Source organism: Tachypleus tridentatus, chromosome 9 (assembly GCF_004210375.1).
Source record: "Tachypleus tridentatus isolate NWPU-2018 chromosome 9, ASM421037v1, whole genome shotgun sequence".
NCBI classification, from domain to species: Eukaryota; Metazoa; Arthropoda; class Merostomata; order Xiphosura; family Limulidae; genus Tachypleus; species Tachypleus tridentatus.
The window spans coordinates 151,854,742-151,871,447 of record NC_134833.1 but is presented as its reverse complement, the minus strand read 5'-3'; the positions used below and the strand labels follow the sequence as shown (position 1 = coordinate 151,871,447).

General features: G+C 35.6%; 1 protein-coding gene across 7 annotated transcripts in view; it reads right to left on the bottom strand.

The window, feature by feature from the left end:
• The window catches only part of LOC143226666 (EH domain-binding protein 1-like), a 174,799-nt gene that overhangs the window by 123,774 nt on the left and 34,319 nt on the right, over positions 1-16,706 (bottom strand). For all 7 annotated transcript variants that reach the window (XR_013014703.1, XM_076457914.1, XM_076457919.1 and 4 more), the window contains exons 2-4: positions 13,917-14,121; positions 12,138-12,195; positions 9,941-10,090 (exon numbers count right to left, since the gene is read on the bottom strand). Coding sequence is in view for 6 of the 7 variants with exons in the window: in XM_076457914.1 (XP_076314029.1) it covers positions 9,941-10,090; positions 12,138-12,195; positions 13,917-14,020 (312 nt within the window). In the remaining variant the exon portion in view is untranslated. The remainder of the gene's footprint in view (positions 1-9,940; positions 10,091-12,137; positions 12,196-13,916; positions 14,122-16,706) is intronic.

Below are 16,706 nucleotides of genomic sequence, written 5' to 3'. Positions count from 1 at the left end.
ATTAATTATTAATGTTTGGTTAGTTCTACTGTGTCTCTTGTGGTATGGCAGTATTAATTATTAATGTTTGGTTAGTTCTACTGTGTCTCTTGTGGTATGACAGTATTAATTATTAATGTTTGGTTAGTTCTACTGCGTCTCTTGTGGTATAACAGTATTAATTATTAATGTTTGGTGAGTTCTACTGTGACTCTTGTGGTATAACACTATTACTTATTAATGTTTGATTAGGTCTGCTGTATCTCTTGTGGAATAACAGTATTAATTATTAATGTTTGGTTAGGTCTGGTGTATCTCTTGTGGTATAACAGTATTTATTATTAATGTTTGGTTAGTTCTACTGTGTCTCTTCTGGTATAACAGTATTTATTATTAATATTTGGTTAGGTCTACTGTGTCTCTTGTGGTATAACAGTATTTATTGTTAATGTTTGGTTAGGTCTACTGTAGCTCTTGTGGTATAACAGTATTTATTATTAATGTTTGGTTAGGTCTACTGTGTCTCTTGTGGTATAACAGTATTACTTATTAATGTTTGATTAGGTCTGCTGTATCTCTTGTGGAATAACAGTATTAATTATTAATGTTTGGTTAGGTCTGGTGTATCTCTTGTGGTATAACAGTATTTATTATTAATGTTTGGTTAGTTCTACTGTGTCTCTTCTGGTATAACAGTATTTATTATTAATATTTAGTTAGGTCTACTGTGTCTCTTGTGGTATAACAGTATTTATTGTTAATGTTTGGTTAGGTCTACTGTAGCTCTTGTGGTATAACAGTATTTATTATTAATGTTTGGTTAGGTCTACTGTGTCTCTTGTGGTATAACAGTATTAATTATTAATGTTTGGTTAGGTCTGGTGTATCTCTTGTGGTATAACAGTATTTATTATTGTTGTTCCCTTAAGTCTACTGTATCTCTTGTGGTATAACAGTATTTATTATTAATGTTTGGTTAGGTCTACTGTGTCTTTTGTGGTATGACAGTATTTATTATTGATGTTTGGTTAGGTCTACTGTGTCTCTTGTGGTATAACAGTATTTATTGTTAATGTTTGGTTAGGTCTACTGTAGCTCTTGTGGTATGGCAGTATTAATTATGAATGTTTGGTTAGTTCTACTGTGTCTCTTGTGGTATGGCAGTATTAATTATTAATGTTTGGTTAGTTCTACTGTGTCTCTTGTGGTATAACAGTATTAATTATTAATGTTTGGTTAGGTCTGCTGTATCTCTTGTGGAATAACAGTATTAATTATTAATATTTAGTTAGGTCTACTGTGTCTCTTGTGGTATAACACTATTTATTCTTAATGTTTGGTTAGGTCTACTGTAGCTCTTGTGGTATAACATTATTTATTATTAATGTTTGGTTAGGTCAACTGTGTCTCTTGTGGTATAACAGTATTAATTATTAATGTTTGGTTAGGTCTGGTGTATCTCTTGTGGTATAACAGTATTTATTATTATTGTTTCCTTAAGTCTACTGTATCTCTTGTGGTATAACAGTATTTATTATTAATGTTTGGTTTGTTCTACTGTGACTCTTGTGGTATAACAGTATTTATTATTAATGTTTGGTTGGGTCTACTGTCTCTCTTGTGGTATAACAGTATTTATTATTAAATTTTGTAGTTCTACTGTGTCTCTTGTGGTATAACAGTATTTATTATTAAATTTTGTAGTTCTACTATGTCTCTTGTGGTATAACAGTATTTATTATTAAATTTTGTAGTTCTACTGTGTCTCTTGTGGTATAACAGTATTAATTATTAATGTTTGTTGATACATGAAAACAAATACTATAAGTTTCTGTTTCACTTTATGTACAAATTAGTTAATACATACATGTTTGATATTTATATGGACTTCAATCATAAAACTGAGAAGTATGACTTGATGATATATAAAGAGTGGCTGTTAACAGATTAACATTACCTGGTGATACTCATGTTCCATACAGCTGGTGGTATATAAAGAGTGAATGTTAACAGATTAACATTACCTGGTGATACTCATGTTCCATACAGCTGGTGGTATATAAAGAGTGACTGTTAACAGATTAACATTACCTGGTGATACTCATGTTTCATACAGCTAGTGGTATATAAAGAGTGAATGTTAACAGATTAACATTACCTGGTGATACTCATGTTCCATACAGCTGGTGGTATATAAAGAGTGACTGTTAACAGATTAACATTACCTTGTGATATTCATGTTTCATACAGCTAGTGGTATATAAAGAGTGAATGTTAACAGATTAACATTACCTGGTGATACTCATGTTCCATACAGCTGGTGGTATATAAAGAGTGACTGTTAACAGATTAACATTACCTGGTGATACTCATGTTTCATACAGCTGGTGGTATATAAAGAGTGACTGTTAACAGATTAACATTACTTGGTGATACTCATGTTCCATACAGCTGGTGGTATATAAAGAGTGAATGTTAACAGATTAACATTACCTGGTGATACTCATGTTCCATACAGCTGGTGGTATATAAAGAGTGACTGTTAACAGATTAACATTACCTGGTGATACTCATGTTTCATACAGCTGGTGGTATATAAAGAGTGACTGTTAACAGATTAACATTACCTGGTGATACTCATGTTTCATACAGCTAGTGGTATATAAAGAGTGAATGTTAACAGATTAACATTACCTGGTGATACTCATGTTTCATACAGCTGGTGGTATATAAAGAGTGACTGTTAACAGATTAACATTACCTGGTGATACTCATGTTTCATACAGCTGGTGGTATATAAAGAGTGACTGTTAACAGATTAACATTACCTGGTGATACTCATGTTTCATACAGCTAGTGGTATATAAAGAGTTACTGTTAACAGATTAACATTATCTGGTGATACTCATGTTCCATACAGCTGGTGGTATATAAAGAGTGAATGTTAACAGATTAACATTACCTGGTGATACTCATGTTTCATACAGCTGGTGGTATATAAAGAGTGACTGTTAACAGATTAACATTACCTGGTGATACTCATGTTCCATACAGCTGGTGGTATATAAAGAGTGAATGTTAACAGATTAACATTACCTGGTGATACTCATGTTCCATACAGCTGGTGGTATATAAAGAGTGACTGTTAACAGATTAACATTACCTGGTGAAACTCATGTTTCATACAGCTGGTGGTATATAAAGAGTGACTGTTAACAGATTAACATTACCTGGTGATACTCATGTTTCATACAGCTAGTGGTATATAAAGAGTGAATGTTAACAGATTAACATTACCTGGTGATACTCATGTTCCATACAGCTGGTGGTATATAAAGAGTGACTGTTAACAGATTAACATTACCTGGTGATACTCATGTTCCATACAGCTGGTGGTATATAAAGAGTGAATGTTAACAGATTAACATTACCTGGTGATACTCATGTTCCATACAGCTGGTGGTACATAAAGAGTGACTGTTAACAGATTAACATTACCTGGTGATACTCATGTTCCATACAGCTGTTGTACATAAAGAGTGACTGTTAACAGATTAACATTACCTGGTGATACTCATGTTCCATACAGCTGGTGGTATATAAAGAGTGGCTGTTAACAGATTAACATTACCTGGTGATACTCATGTTCCATACAGCTGGTGGTATATAAAGAGTGAATGTGAACAGATTAACATTACCTGGTGATACTCATGTTTCATACAGCTGGTGGTATATAAAGAATGAATGTTAACAGATTAACATTACCTGGTGATACTCATGTTCCATACAGCTGGTGGTATATAAAGAGTGGCTGTTAACAGATTAACATTACCTGGTGATACTCATGTTCCATACAGCTGGTGGTATATAAAGAGTGGCTGTTAACAGATAAACATTACCTGGTGATACTCATGTTTCATACAGCTGGTGGTATATAAAGAGTGACTGTTAACAGATAAACATTACCTGGTGATACTCATGTTCCATACAGCTGGTGGTATATAAAGAGTGGCTGTTAACAGATTAACATTACCTGGTGATACTCATGTTTCATACAGCTGGTGGTATATAAAGAGTGACTGTTAACAGATAAACATTACCTGGTGATACTCATGTTTCATACAGCTAGTGGTATATAAAGAGTGACTGTTAACAGATTAACATTACCTGGTGATACTCATGTTTCATACAGCTAGTGGTATATAAAGAGTGAATGTTAACAGATTAACATTACCTGGTGATACTCATGTTCCATACAGCTGGTGGTACATAAAGAGTGACTGTTAACAGACTAACATTACCTGGTGATACTCATGTTTCATACAGCTCGTGGTATATAAAGAGTGACTGTTAACAGATTAACATTACCTGGTGATACTCATGTTCCATACAGCTGGTGGTATATAAAGAATGAATGTTAACAGATTAACATTACCTGGTGATACTCATGTTTCATACAGCTGGTGGTATATAAAGAGTGAATGTTAACAGATTAACATTACCTGGTGATACTCATGTTCCATACAGCTGGCGGTATATAAAGAGTGACTGTTAACAGATTAACATTACCTGGTGATACTCATGTTTCATACAGCTGGTGGTATATAAAGAGTGACTGTTAACAGATTAACATTACCTGGTGATACTCATGTTCCATACAGCTGGTGGTATATAAAGAGTGGCTGTTAACAGATTAACATTACCTGGTGATACTCATGTTCCATACAGCTGGTGGTATATAAAGAGTGAATGTTAACAGATTAACATTACCTGGTGATACTCATGTTCCATACAGCTGGTGGTATATAAAGAGTGGCTGTTAACAGATTATCATTACCTGGTGATACTCATGTTCCATACAGCTGGTGGTATATAAAGAGTGACTGTTAACAGATTAACATTACCTGGTGATACTCATGTTTCATACAGCTGGTGGTATATAAAGAATGAATGTTAACAGATTAACATTACCTGGTGATACTCATGTTCCATACAGCTGGTGGTATATAAAGAGTGGCTGTTAACAGATTAACATTACCTGGTGATACTCATGTTCCATACAGCTGGTGGTATATAAAGAGTGGCTGTTAACAGATTAACATTACCTGGTGATACTCATGTTTCATACAGCTGGTGGTATATAAAGAGTGACTGTTAACAGATAAACATTACCTGGTGATACTCATGTTCCATACAGCTGGTGGTATATAAAGAGTGGCTGTTAACAGATTAACATTACCTGGTGATACTCATGTTCCATACAGCTGGTGGTATATAAAGAGTGAATGTGAACAGATTAACATTACCTGGTGATACTCATGTTCCATACAGCTGGTGGTATATAAAGAGTGAATGTGAACAGATTAACATTACCTGGTGATACTCATGTTTGATACAGCTGGTGGTATATAAAGAATGAATGTTAACAGATTAACATTACCTGGTGATACTCATGTTCCATACAGCTGGTGGTATATAAAGAGTGGCTGTTAACAGATTAACATTACCTGGTGATACTCATGTTTCATACAGCTGGTGGTATATAAAGAGTGACTGTTAACAGATTAACATTACCTGGTGATACTCATGTTCCATACAGCTGGTGGTATATAAAGAGTGACTGTTAACAGATTAACATTACCTGGTGATACTCATGTTTCATACAGCTGGTGGTATATAAAGAGTGACTGTTAACAGATTAACATTACTTGGTGATACTCATGTTCCATACAGCTGGTGGTATATAAAGAGTGAATGTTAACAGATTAACATTACCTGGTGATACTCATGTTCCATACAGCTGGTGGTACATAAAGAGTGACTGTTAACAGATTAACATTACCTGGTGATACTCATGTTTCATACAGCTCGTGGTATATAAAGAGTGACTGTTAACAGATTAACATTACCTGGTGATACTCATGTTCCATACAGCTGGTGGTATATAAAGAATGAATGTTAACAGATTAACATTACCTGGTGATACTCATGTTTCATACAGCTGGTGGTATGTAAAGAGTGAATGTGAACAGATTAACATTACCTGGTGATACTCATGTTCCATACAGCTGGTGGTATATAAAGAGTGACTGTTAACAGATTAACATTACCTGGTGATACTCATGTTTCATACAGCTGGTGGTATATAAAGAGTGACTGTTGACAGATTAACATTACCTGGTGATACTCATGTTCCATACAGCTGGTGGTATATAAAGAGTGGCTGTTAACAGATTAACATTACCTGGTGATACTCATGTTCCATACAGCTGGTGGTATATAAAGAGTGAATGTTAACAGATTAACATTACCTGGTGATACTCATGTTCCATACAGCTGGTGGTATATAAAGAGTGGCTGTTAACAGATTAACATTACCTGGTGATACTCATGTTCCATACAGCTGGTGGTATATAAAGAGTGACTGTTAACAGATTAACATTACCTGGTGATACTCATGTTTCATACAGCTGGTGGTATATAAAGAATGAATGTTAACAGATTAACATTACCTGGTGATACTCATGTTCCATACAGCTGGTGGTATAAAAGAGTGGCTGTTAACAGATTAACATTACCTGGTGATACTCATGTTCCATACAGCTGGTGGTATATAAAGAGTGGCTGTTAACAGATTAACATTACCTGGTGATACTATGTTTCATACAGCTGGTGGTATATAAAGAGTGACTGTTAACAGATAAACATTACCTGGTGATACTCATGTTCCATACAGCTGGTGGTATATAAAGAGTGGCTGTTAACAGATTAACATTACCTGGTGATACTCATGTTCCATACAGCTGGTGGTATATAAAGAGTGAATGTGAACAGATTAACATTACCTGGTGATACTCATGTTCCATACAGCTGGTGGTATATAAAGAGTGAATGTGAACAGATTAACATTACCTGGTGATACTCATGTTTCATACAGCTGGTGGTATATAAAGAATGAATGTTAACAGATTAACATTACCTGGTGATACTCATGTTCCATACAGCTGGTGGTATATAAAGAGTGGCTGTTAACAGATTAACATTACCTGGTGATACTCATGTTCCATACAGCTGGTGGTATATAAAGAGTGGCTGTTAACAGATTAACATTACCTGGCGATACTCATGTTTCATACAGCTGGTGGTATATAAAGAGTGACTGTTAACAGATAAACATTACCTGGTGATACTCATGTTTCATACAGCTGGTGGTATATAAAGAGTGGCTGTTAACAGATTAACATTACCTGGTGATACTCATGTTTCATACAGCTGGTGGTATATAAAGAGTGACTGTTAACAGATAAACATTACCTGGTGATACTCATGTTTCATACAGCTAGTGGTATATAAAGAGTGACTGTTAACAGATTAACATTACCTGGTGATACTCATGTTCCATACAGCTGGTGGTATATAAAGAGTGACTGTTAACAGATTAACATTACCTGGTGATACTCATGTTTCATACAGCTGGTGGTATATAAAGAGTGACTGTTAACAGATTAACATTACTTGGTGATACTCATGTTCCATACAGCTGGTGGTATATAAAGAGTGACTGTTAACAGATTAACATTACCTGGTGATACTCATGTTTCATACAGCTGGTGGTATATAAAGAGTGACTGTTAACAGATTAACATTACCTGGTGATACTCATGTTCCATACAGCTGGTGGTATATAAAGAGTGAATGTTAACAGATTAACATTACCTGGTGATACTCATGTTTCATACAGCTGGTGGTATATAAAGAGTGAATGTTAACAGATTAACATTACCTGGTGATACTCATGTTCCATACAGCTGGTGGTATATAAAGAGTGAATGTTAACAGATTAACATTACCTGGTGATACTCATGTTCCATACAGCTGGTGGTATATAAAGAGTGACTGTTAACAGATTAACATTACCTGGTGATACTCATGTTTCATACAGCTGGTGGTATATAAAGAGTGACTGTTAACAGATTAACATTACCTGGTGATACTCATGTTTCATACAGCTGGTGGTATATAAAGAGTGAATGTTAACAGATTAACATTACCTGGTGATACTCATGTTCCATACAGCTGGTGGTATATAAAGAGTGACTGTTAACAGATAAACATTACCTGGTGATACTCATGTTTCATACAGCTGGTGGTATATAAAGAGTGACTGTTAACAGATAAACATTACCTGGTGATACTCATGTTTCATACAGCTGATGGTATATAAAGAGTGACTGTTAACAGATAAACATTACCTGGTGATACTCATGTTTCATACAGCTGGTGGTATATAAAGAGTCACTGTTAACAGATTAACATTACCTGGTGATACTCATGTTTCATAGAGCTGGTGGTATATAAAGAGTGACTGTTAACAGATTAACATTACCTGGTGATACTCATGTTTCATACAGCTGGTGGTATATAAAGAGTGACTGTTAACAGATTAACATTACCTGGTGATACTCATGTTCCATACAGCTGGTGGTATATAAAGAGTGACTGTTAACAGATTAACATTACCTGGTGATACTCATGTTCCATACAGCTGGTGGTATATAAAGAGTGACTGTTAACAGATTAACATTACCTGGTGATACTCATGTTCCATACAGCTGGTGGTATATAAAGAGTGACTGTTAACAGATTAACATTACCTGGTGATACTCATGTTTCATACAGCTGGTGGTATATAAAGAGTGAATGTTAACAGATTAACATTACCTGGTGATACTCATGTTCCATACAGCTGGTGGTATATAAAGAGTGGCTGTTAACAGATTAACATTACCTGGTGATACTCATGTTCCATACAGCTGGTGGTATATAAAGAGTGAATGTTAACAGATTAACATTACCTGGTGATACTCACGTTCCATACAGCTGGTGGTATATAAAGAGTGACTGTTAACAGATTAACATTACCTGGTGATACTCATGTTCCATACAGCTGGTGGTATATAAAGAGTGGCTGTTAACAGATTAACATTACCTGGTGATACTCATGTTCCATACAGCTGGTGGTATATAAAGAGTGAATGTTAACAGATTAACATTACCTGGTGATACTCACGTTCCATACAGCTGGTGGTATATAAAGAGTGAATGTTAACAGATTAACATTACCTGGTAATACTCATGTTTCATACAGCTAGTGGTATATAAAGAGTGACTGTTAACAGATAAACATTACCTGGTGATACTCATGTTTCATACAGCTGGTGGTATATAAAGAGTGACTGTTAACAGATAAACATTACCTGGTGATACTCATGTTCCATACAGCTGGTGGTATATAAAGAGTGACTGTTAACAGATTAACATTACCTGGTGATACTCATGTTTCATACAGCTGGTGGTATATAAAGAGTGACTGTTAACAGATTAACATTACCTGGTGATACTCATGTTTCATACAGCTGGTGGTATATAAAGAGTGACTGTTAACAGATAAACATTACCTGGTAATACTCATGTTTCATACAGCTGGTGGTATATAAAGAGTGACTGTTAACAGATAAACATTACCTGGTAATACTCATGTTTCATACAGCTGGTGGTATATAAAGAGTGACTGTTAACAGATTAACATTACCTGGTGATACTCATGTTCCATACAGCTGGTGGTATATAAAGAGTGACTGTTAACAGATTAACATTACCTGGTGATACTCATGTTCCATATAGCTGGTGGTATATAAAGAGTGACTGTTAACAGATAAACATTACAAGGTTATCATGTAACAAGAAAAAGGGGCTTTCTGTACAACAATATTGGAAGAACAGTTGAAATTATACAACTGAAGAGTTATTATACATCACAATAGAAATTATACAACTGAAGAGTTATTATACATCACAATAGAAATTATACAACTGAAGAGTTATTATACATCACAATAGAAATTATACAACTAAAGAGTTATTTTAGATCACAATCATGAAAATAATGGATGTTACTTACATCTTCAACAACAAATGTCCATTCTTTGTCTTCAAATTCATTACTTCTCTGGTCTTTAAATAATGTGGCCTTAATTTCTATGTTTTCTGGAACAGGCCAAACTACAAGGCCTCGATAAGGATTTCGAATTGTAGGCTCCCAAGAATGAGACTAAAATAAAGGATAAAATTATTTGGTATGCTTCGTGTACATAAATTGATGAATTTAGTGAAACCCTAACAAGTGTTAGGAAACATAAATAATAAAAACATATAATTTTTATAACTTTGTTTTTAAGAACTAATTCAGATTAATATGACATCTTATAGTGCACAGGTGGTAAATGAAATGCATCGTGAGGAATGCAAAAATGGAGAAGAAAACAATCTAAGTGAAACACTTACAATATTAATATGTATTTATTGATAATGCTAAATACTATTTGGGTATTAGCCCTTTCTTCTGGATTCTTTGGTTTGTTATAAATTTTGTGCAGAGCTACACAAGAGCTATCTGCACTAGCCAGCCCTAATTTAGTAGTGTAAGACTAGAGGGAAGGTAGCTAGTCACCACCACCCACTGCAAACTCTTTGGCTACTCTTTTACCAACAAATAGTGGGATTGACCATCACATTAAAATGCCTGCATGACTGAAAGGGCAATCATGTTTGGTGTGATGGTGACTTGAACCAGCTACTCTCAGATTGTTAGTTAAGTGCCCTAACCACCTGGCCACTTAAATCATGTTTGGTGTGATGGTGACTTGAACCAGCTACTCTCAGATTGTTAGTTAAGTGCCCTAACCACCTGGCCACTTAAATCATGTTTGGTGTGATGGTGACTTGAACCAGCTACTCTCAGATTGTTAGTTAAGTGCCCTAACCACCTGGCCACTTAAATCATGTTTGGTGTGATGGTGACTTGAACCAGCTACTCTCAGATTGTTAGTTAAGTGCCCTAACCACCTGGCCACTTAAATCATAAGTTTTATTTTTGTTCTCATCATTTGAAGTGGTTATTTATATCTTATCTCTTTAGAAAACTACTACACCTTCCTGCAAACTCATTGGAAGGCCATTGCCCGAAACACTGTTTTCATATTCACCAACTCTTAAGCTGTTATTATCTGGTCAAATAGTACGACTTGACCATCATTCTTACAGTATATCCACGGTCCGAAAACGTAAAACATGTTTTACAGTAATGTCAACGGAACCATGAATTGGTGTCACAGTTCTGGCATGCTAATCATTAAGCCACACTTAATACTAGTGTGCTGAAGATGTAAAATTCAATTTCTAAATGTGTACAGATAAAAACAAAATATTGTCAAGTCAGGAACAATATCAGTTAACTGATTAAACAATCATAAAATCATTGAATGAACCTAATGTCCCAGTACTTGAAGCTTTCCTACATAACAACCGTTAACACCTCAAAACACTTAAAACTACAAGGAATTGTTTCAAAACATGTCCCATGATGCTTTGCCCAAGTGGCTTTAAATGGGGGATCACCTCAGCTGAGTGGGGGTTAAAAAGAAAGATAATATAAGCTAAGGGGTGCTTAAAGGATTATTCACACATCACAGACAAACTTTACACAAATATTTGTGAACTTTCACTGAAAGTCCTAAAAACTAGTAACAGAATATACATAATTTAAATAATTAGGATTAAAAAAAAAGGAAAAAATACAGGGTGTCCCAGAAGTGTGGACCCACAGAGAAAAATAAACACAGTATTCTTGATGTAGTTATTATTCAAACTGTACACCATTATAATCTATACACATCAATTCTTGCTGTACTGTGTCGTCAGCATATTTCCTTTCTGTAGTATCTACAACTGATATTAGAAATGTGTGAGTTTAACCTAAAGAATATAATGTCTATTTCTTTTATGGATCTAGACTTCTGGAACACCCTGTACAATATAATACTCAAGTGTTTGGAAAAAAATATCTACTTCTTCAGTAAACAACTAAAAACATTGTGAAGTTTTGCGCTAAAGTCTGTGTTACTGTTCCTCCATCGTCTTGTACACAGTAACATTATCAAATAACTGTTTTAGACCAAAACCACCGACCATCCCCTGATTTAGAAAAAAACAAACAAAAAATACTTCAACGTTTTGATATCTGAAATTTCTGTTTTGGAGCTTTGATAACATCTTACTTGGACTAATTCATACACTAATATCACAAACTATTATGTTACCTTTGTTGAATATCTTCTGTTTCTTCTGGTCCAAACAACACAAAGTTTGTTCGGTTGCCTAGAAATAACACACAACAATGCTTGGCACAATTAACTTAACTTGAATAATGCCAAGTTTGGTTGCTTAGGAAAGAGACACAATAACAAATGGCATGATTTAAACAATGCAAGGTTTGTTGGATTACCTATAAATAAGAAACAACAATGCTTTGCACAAATCAAACAAAATTTAAATTTGTTCGATTATTACTAAGAAAGAAAAAACTATTTCTGACACAAATTTGATAACACAAGGTTTGTTTGATTGCCAGAGATATAACACAACATTTGACACAATTTTTGGGCATTTGACAAACTAACACGACAGGCTCTCTGACAGATAGACGTCTTTAAATGCTGGGCAAGTTTAAATTTTCTTTAAAACAGAAGCACCACAAACTAGTAAACATAAACATTTTACGCTTTCAGGGCAAATGGTGCAAATGCTAGACTTCCATTCACTGTAATAATTTATTTTACTGGAATTATATAAACTCGTGATGCAAACTGAAGCAATATAAAAAATCACTGATGAAGTTCATTATTCTTTTCCATTTACTATTCAATTCTCAGTTGATCATGCATAGATGATTTATATCTTGTTTTTCTCTTTAATTTGTGTTGTTCTTTGTAAAAATTGTACCATTTAAAAAAAATTATTTGTTATTAAGCACAAAGCTACACAAAGGGCTATCTGTGCTCTGCCCATGGGTTTCTATCTGTCCCTAATGCAGCAGTTTAAGACTATAGAGAAGGCAGCTAGTCATCACCACCCACCACCAATTCTTGGGCAACTCTTTTAACAAAGAACAGTGGGATTCACTGAAACATTATAATGCACCCAAGGCTGAAAGGGCAAGCATGTTTGGTGCGACTGTGATTCGTTGTAACGCTATGATAACCTCATGTAAACTTTCTTTCTAAAAGCCCCCAGCGCAGATAGCCCTTGAGTAGCTTTGCGCAAATTTCTAAAACAAACAAACATAACGGTACAATTTCAATTCTGTCTCTGAAAACTTAACTGTTCAATTACAAATTTATCGTACTTTATATTAAATGCTTAAAAATGTTACAGTTAACACTTTAATAATTCGTAACACATTCGCGATTCTCTTGATGTTGTTGATTGTATTTTAACCTTATGCGCTGCACGTTATTATTTCCGAAATTCTTGTTTAAAATAATAGTTTAGGAAAAGGTTTGTCACTCTGAATGGTTTTAATGAATTTCAACATGTTTAAAGCCTGTCCGACCAAATTGTTTCCATTTGCAATGACAGTTACGTTCTCAATGTAATATAGGCCCGGCATGGTCAAGTGGTTAAGGCTTGTACTCTAAGGGTCGCGGGTTCGAATCCCCGTCACACCAAACATGTTCACTCTTTCAGCTGTGGGAGTGTTATAATGTGTCGGTCAATCCCATTATTCGTTGGTAAAATAGTAGTACTAGAGTCGGCACTGGTGGTAATAACCTGCTGCTAAATTAGGGACGGCTTGCGCAGATAGCCCTCGTGAAGCTTTGCGCGAAATTAGAAAAAAAAACTTTATAAACTGCTGCCATCTAGTGTCGAAAATGTTCGTTCGTTCTTTTTAGGTGTTCTAAACTTCGTTTTACAGAAAGTTACAATTATAAACAATGGAAAATAACTACGATATAAAATATTGAGCTGTCTCTACCGCAATACGTGAAAGTCCTAGAGACAGATTACCCACCACCTGGTGGTCATAAATATCACTTTACCATTTTTTTGTCCCCTCCACCATCAGTTCCTGATAGGACGCAGTAAACTGAAAGCGAGCAGCTCGCTTATTCACTCTCTGTAGTCTCTTCCACACAGAACTCATAACTGTAACGTGAAAGACACGTATTGGTGAAGTTACGTCCGCTGCCGATAGATGTCCTTACTCATAACGATTGAAAAGGGCTTTCACCTTTGGACTTTACCCTACATAACATGGCAGAAAATGAATTGTAAATAACAGTAAAAAGGAATAAAAACACACATATAAGTTAAATAAATATTTAATATCTTATATTTCTACTCATTTAACTTAGGTTTTCAATCTATGAAAAGTTTTTATTTTTAAAACTATGATTACTGCACACATAATAAATCACACACAAAAAAAACTGTCAGTTTGGGATCTCTGATGTCAGTTTCAAAAGTAGCTTTGACTCAGTCTTTCAAAAGAGAGACATAAAAATATTCGACTACACGCTTCAAGGTCTTCACTACCCAACGAAGCCTGGCATGGCCGAGCGCGTAAGGCGTGCGACTCGTAATCCGAGGGTCGCGGGTTCGCGCCCGCGTCGCGCTAAACATGCTCGCCCTCCCAGCCGTGGGGGTGCATAATGTGACGGTCAATCCCACTAATCGTTGGTAAAAGAGTAGCCCAAGAGTTGGCGGTGGGTGGTGATGACTAGCTGCCTTCCCTCTAGTCTTACACTGCTAAATTAGGGACGGCTAGCACAGATAGCCCTCGAGTAGCTTTGTGCGAAATTCCAAAACAAACAAACAAACAAATACTACCCAACTGCTCTTAACTACATCATAATATCCATATGGATGAGCACCAGAGGGAGCTATTTATTTTTTAATCTGGCTTAAGTTCTCTGTTTCGTACAGGGATTTTTTTCCTTCTTGTTTTTTCTTCACTTTATTTACGAGTGAGAGTAGGACTTGAAGGCGTCCGTGGAAATTTCCGGTTAGATTTAAAACTAAAGTTCTTGAAGACCCCTTTACACAATCCTAACACTAGGCGGCGTTTTTCTATTATTTATTTTTACACAACGTTGTTCACCATTTGTTTAGTTTAAGAACACACATGCGAAACAACAAAAACATTCAGTAGGCCGAAAATTTAAGAAATAAAACATGTTCGGTGTTGTGTAACGAGATTAGATTCATTGTTGTGTTTGGTATTGTGTAACATTGTTAGTATTGCACAACTTAAGTTACTGGTAAATCACTTCCCTTTCTTATACTAGAATCACAACAATAAACTTTATCTTACTCCTGGTGTCAATAAAGAGAAACGTTAATTATAAATATAAACAAACCAGATGAGGGAATACTGGACACAAATAAGGAAAGACAAATCACCGTAATTTGTTTTGTTTTTTTAAATTTCGCGCAAAGCTACGCGAGGGCTATCTACGCTGGCCGTTTCTAATTGAGCAATGTAAGACTAGAGGGGAGGCAGCTAGTCATCACCACACACCGCAAACTCTTGGGCTATTCTTTTACCAGCTAATAGTAGGATTGACCCTAATGATATAACGCCCCCACGGCTGAAAGGGCTAGCATATTTGGTGAGGCGGAGATTCGAACCCGCGACCCTTAGATTACGAGTCGAGTGCTTTTAACTTCCTGGCCATACCGGGCCTGTCCTGAAAAACCAAAAATTTAAAAACAGCCAACCAAAAAAAATGTTACGAATAATAGCCACGAAGAGAGATAGAGGTCTGTTTGAACCTGGCTCTCCCAGATTACCAAGACATAAACTCATCAGTGATTGGACGACGAAATACCATATTCTTAAAGGATAAAATGAGCGACACACAATAATGGCGCTTTATAATCCCGCTGAAAAGGAACTTTTCATATTTGTATCAGTAGATGGCGCTAGCTACGCAAAACTGGAATCGACATGGTAACAGCCTGAATACACCAACACGCTTTCACAAGAGCTTTCAACGACCGCTGTACACAGAGACATATTCTCTGGAATGCGCTTTTAATTTTAATTTTTTTTTATATACGATAAACTTTCCTGCTTAGAAACTGCCTATGGAGAAACTTCAAAATCGTGACGTAACAAAGAAATCCAGACACATTTTCAGCTCGGCTGCTTGCTTGATAACTTGGTATCTCTTTACCGTAGGTTCACATGGATGTTACACATGGTATAATCATAAACAGAGCAAAAGGTATTTTAGCGTTTTTCAACCAATAATCAAATTAATCTATATGTTTTGTAATTCATGGTTTAATCTAAGTTTCTACTAGAATCTCAAGGCACTGGAGGTTTAGTGTTTACTAGAAGTTAGTGTGTCAGGCTACGTTTCGTAAGGTTGTTTTTTTTAATTTCACACAAAATTATTCGACCACTATCTATGCTTGCTGTTTCTGATTTCGATGTGACAGACCAGTTGGAAGGCAGCTAGTAAATAACACTCAACGCCAAGTAGTTTAACGAAAAATAGGGTTCACCGTCACACTATGACGCCAATTCTAACTAAAATGACGTATTAGGTGATTAGAAATCAAACTCGCAACCTGGAGATTGCGAGTCGAATGCCCTGGTCGCCAGGATACGATAATAAACCTACACAAACTTTGTGTTATTTGAACTGTGTCAAGCATTGTTGTGTGTTATTTTTAAATTCGAGCTCGTGACGTATCACCGAATACGATCCTCACTTTCGGTTGAGGGCGCGTTATTAAAGTAGCAGTCATTCACGTTATTAGATTAAAAGCTGCTATGTCGACTACTGGAGTCACCCTCCCTCCAGTCAAAACTTCTAAGG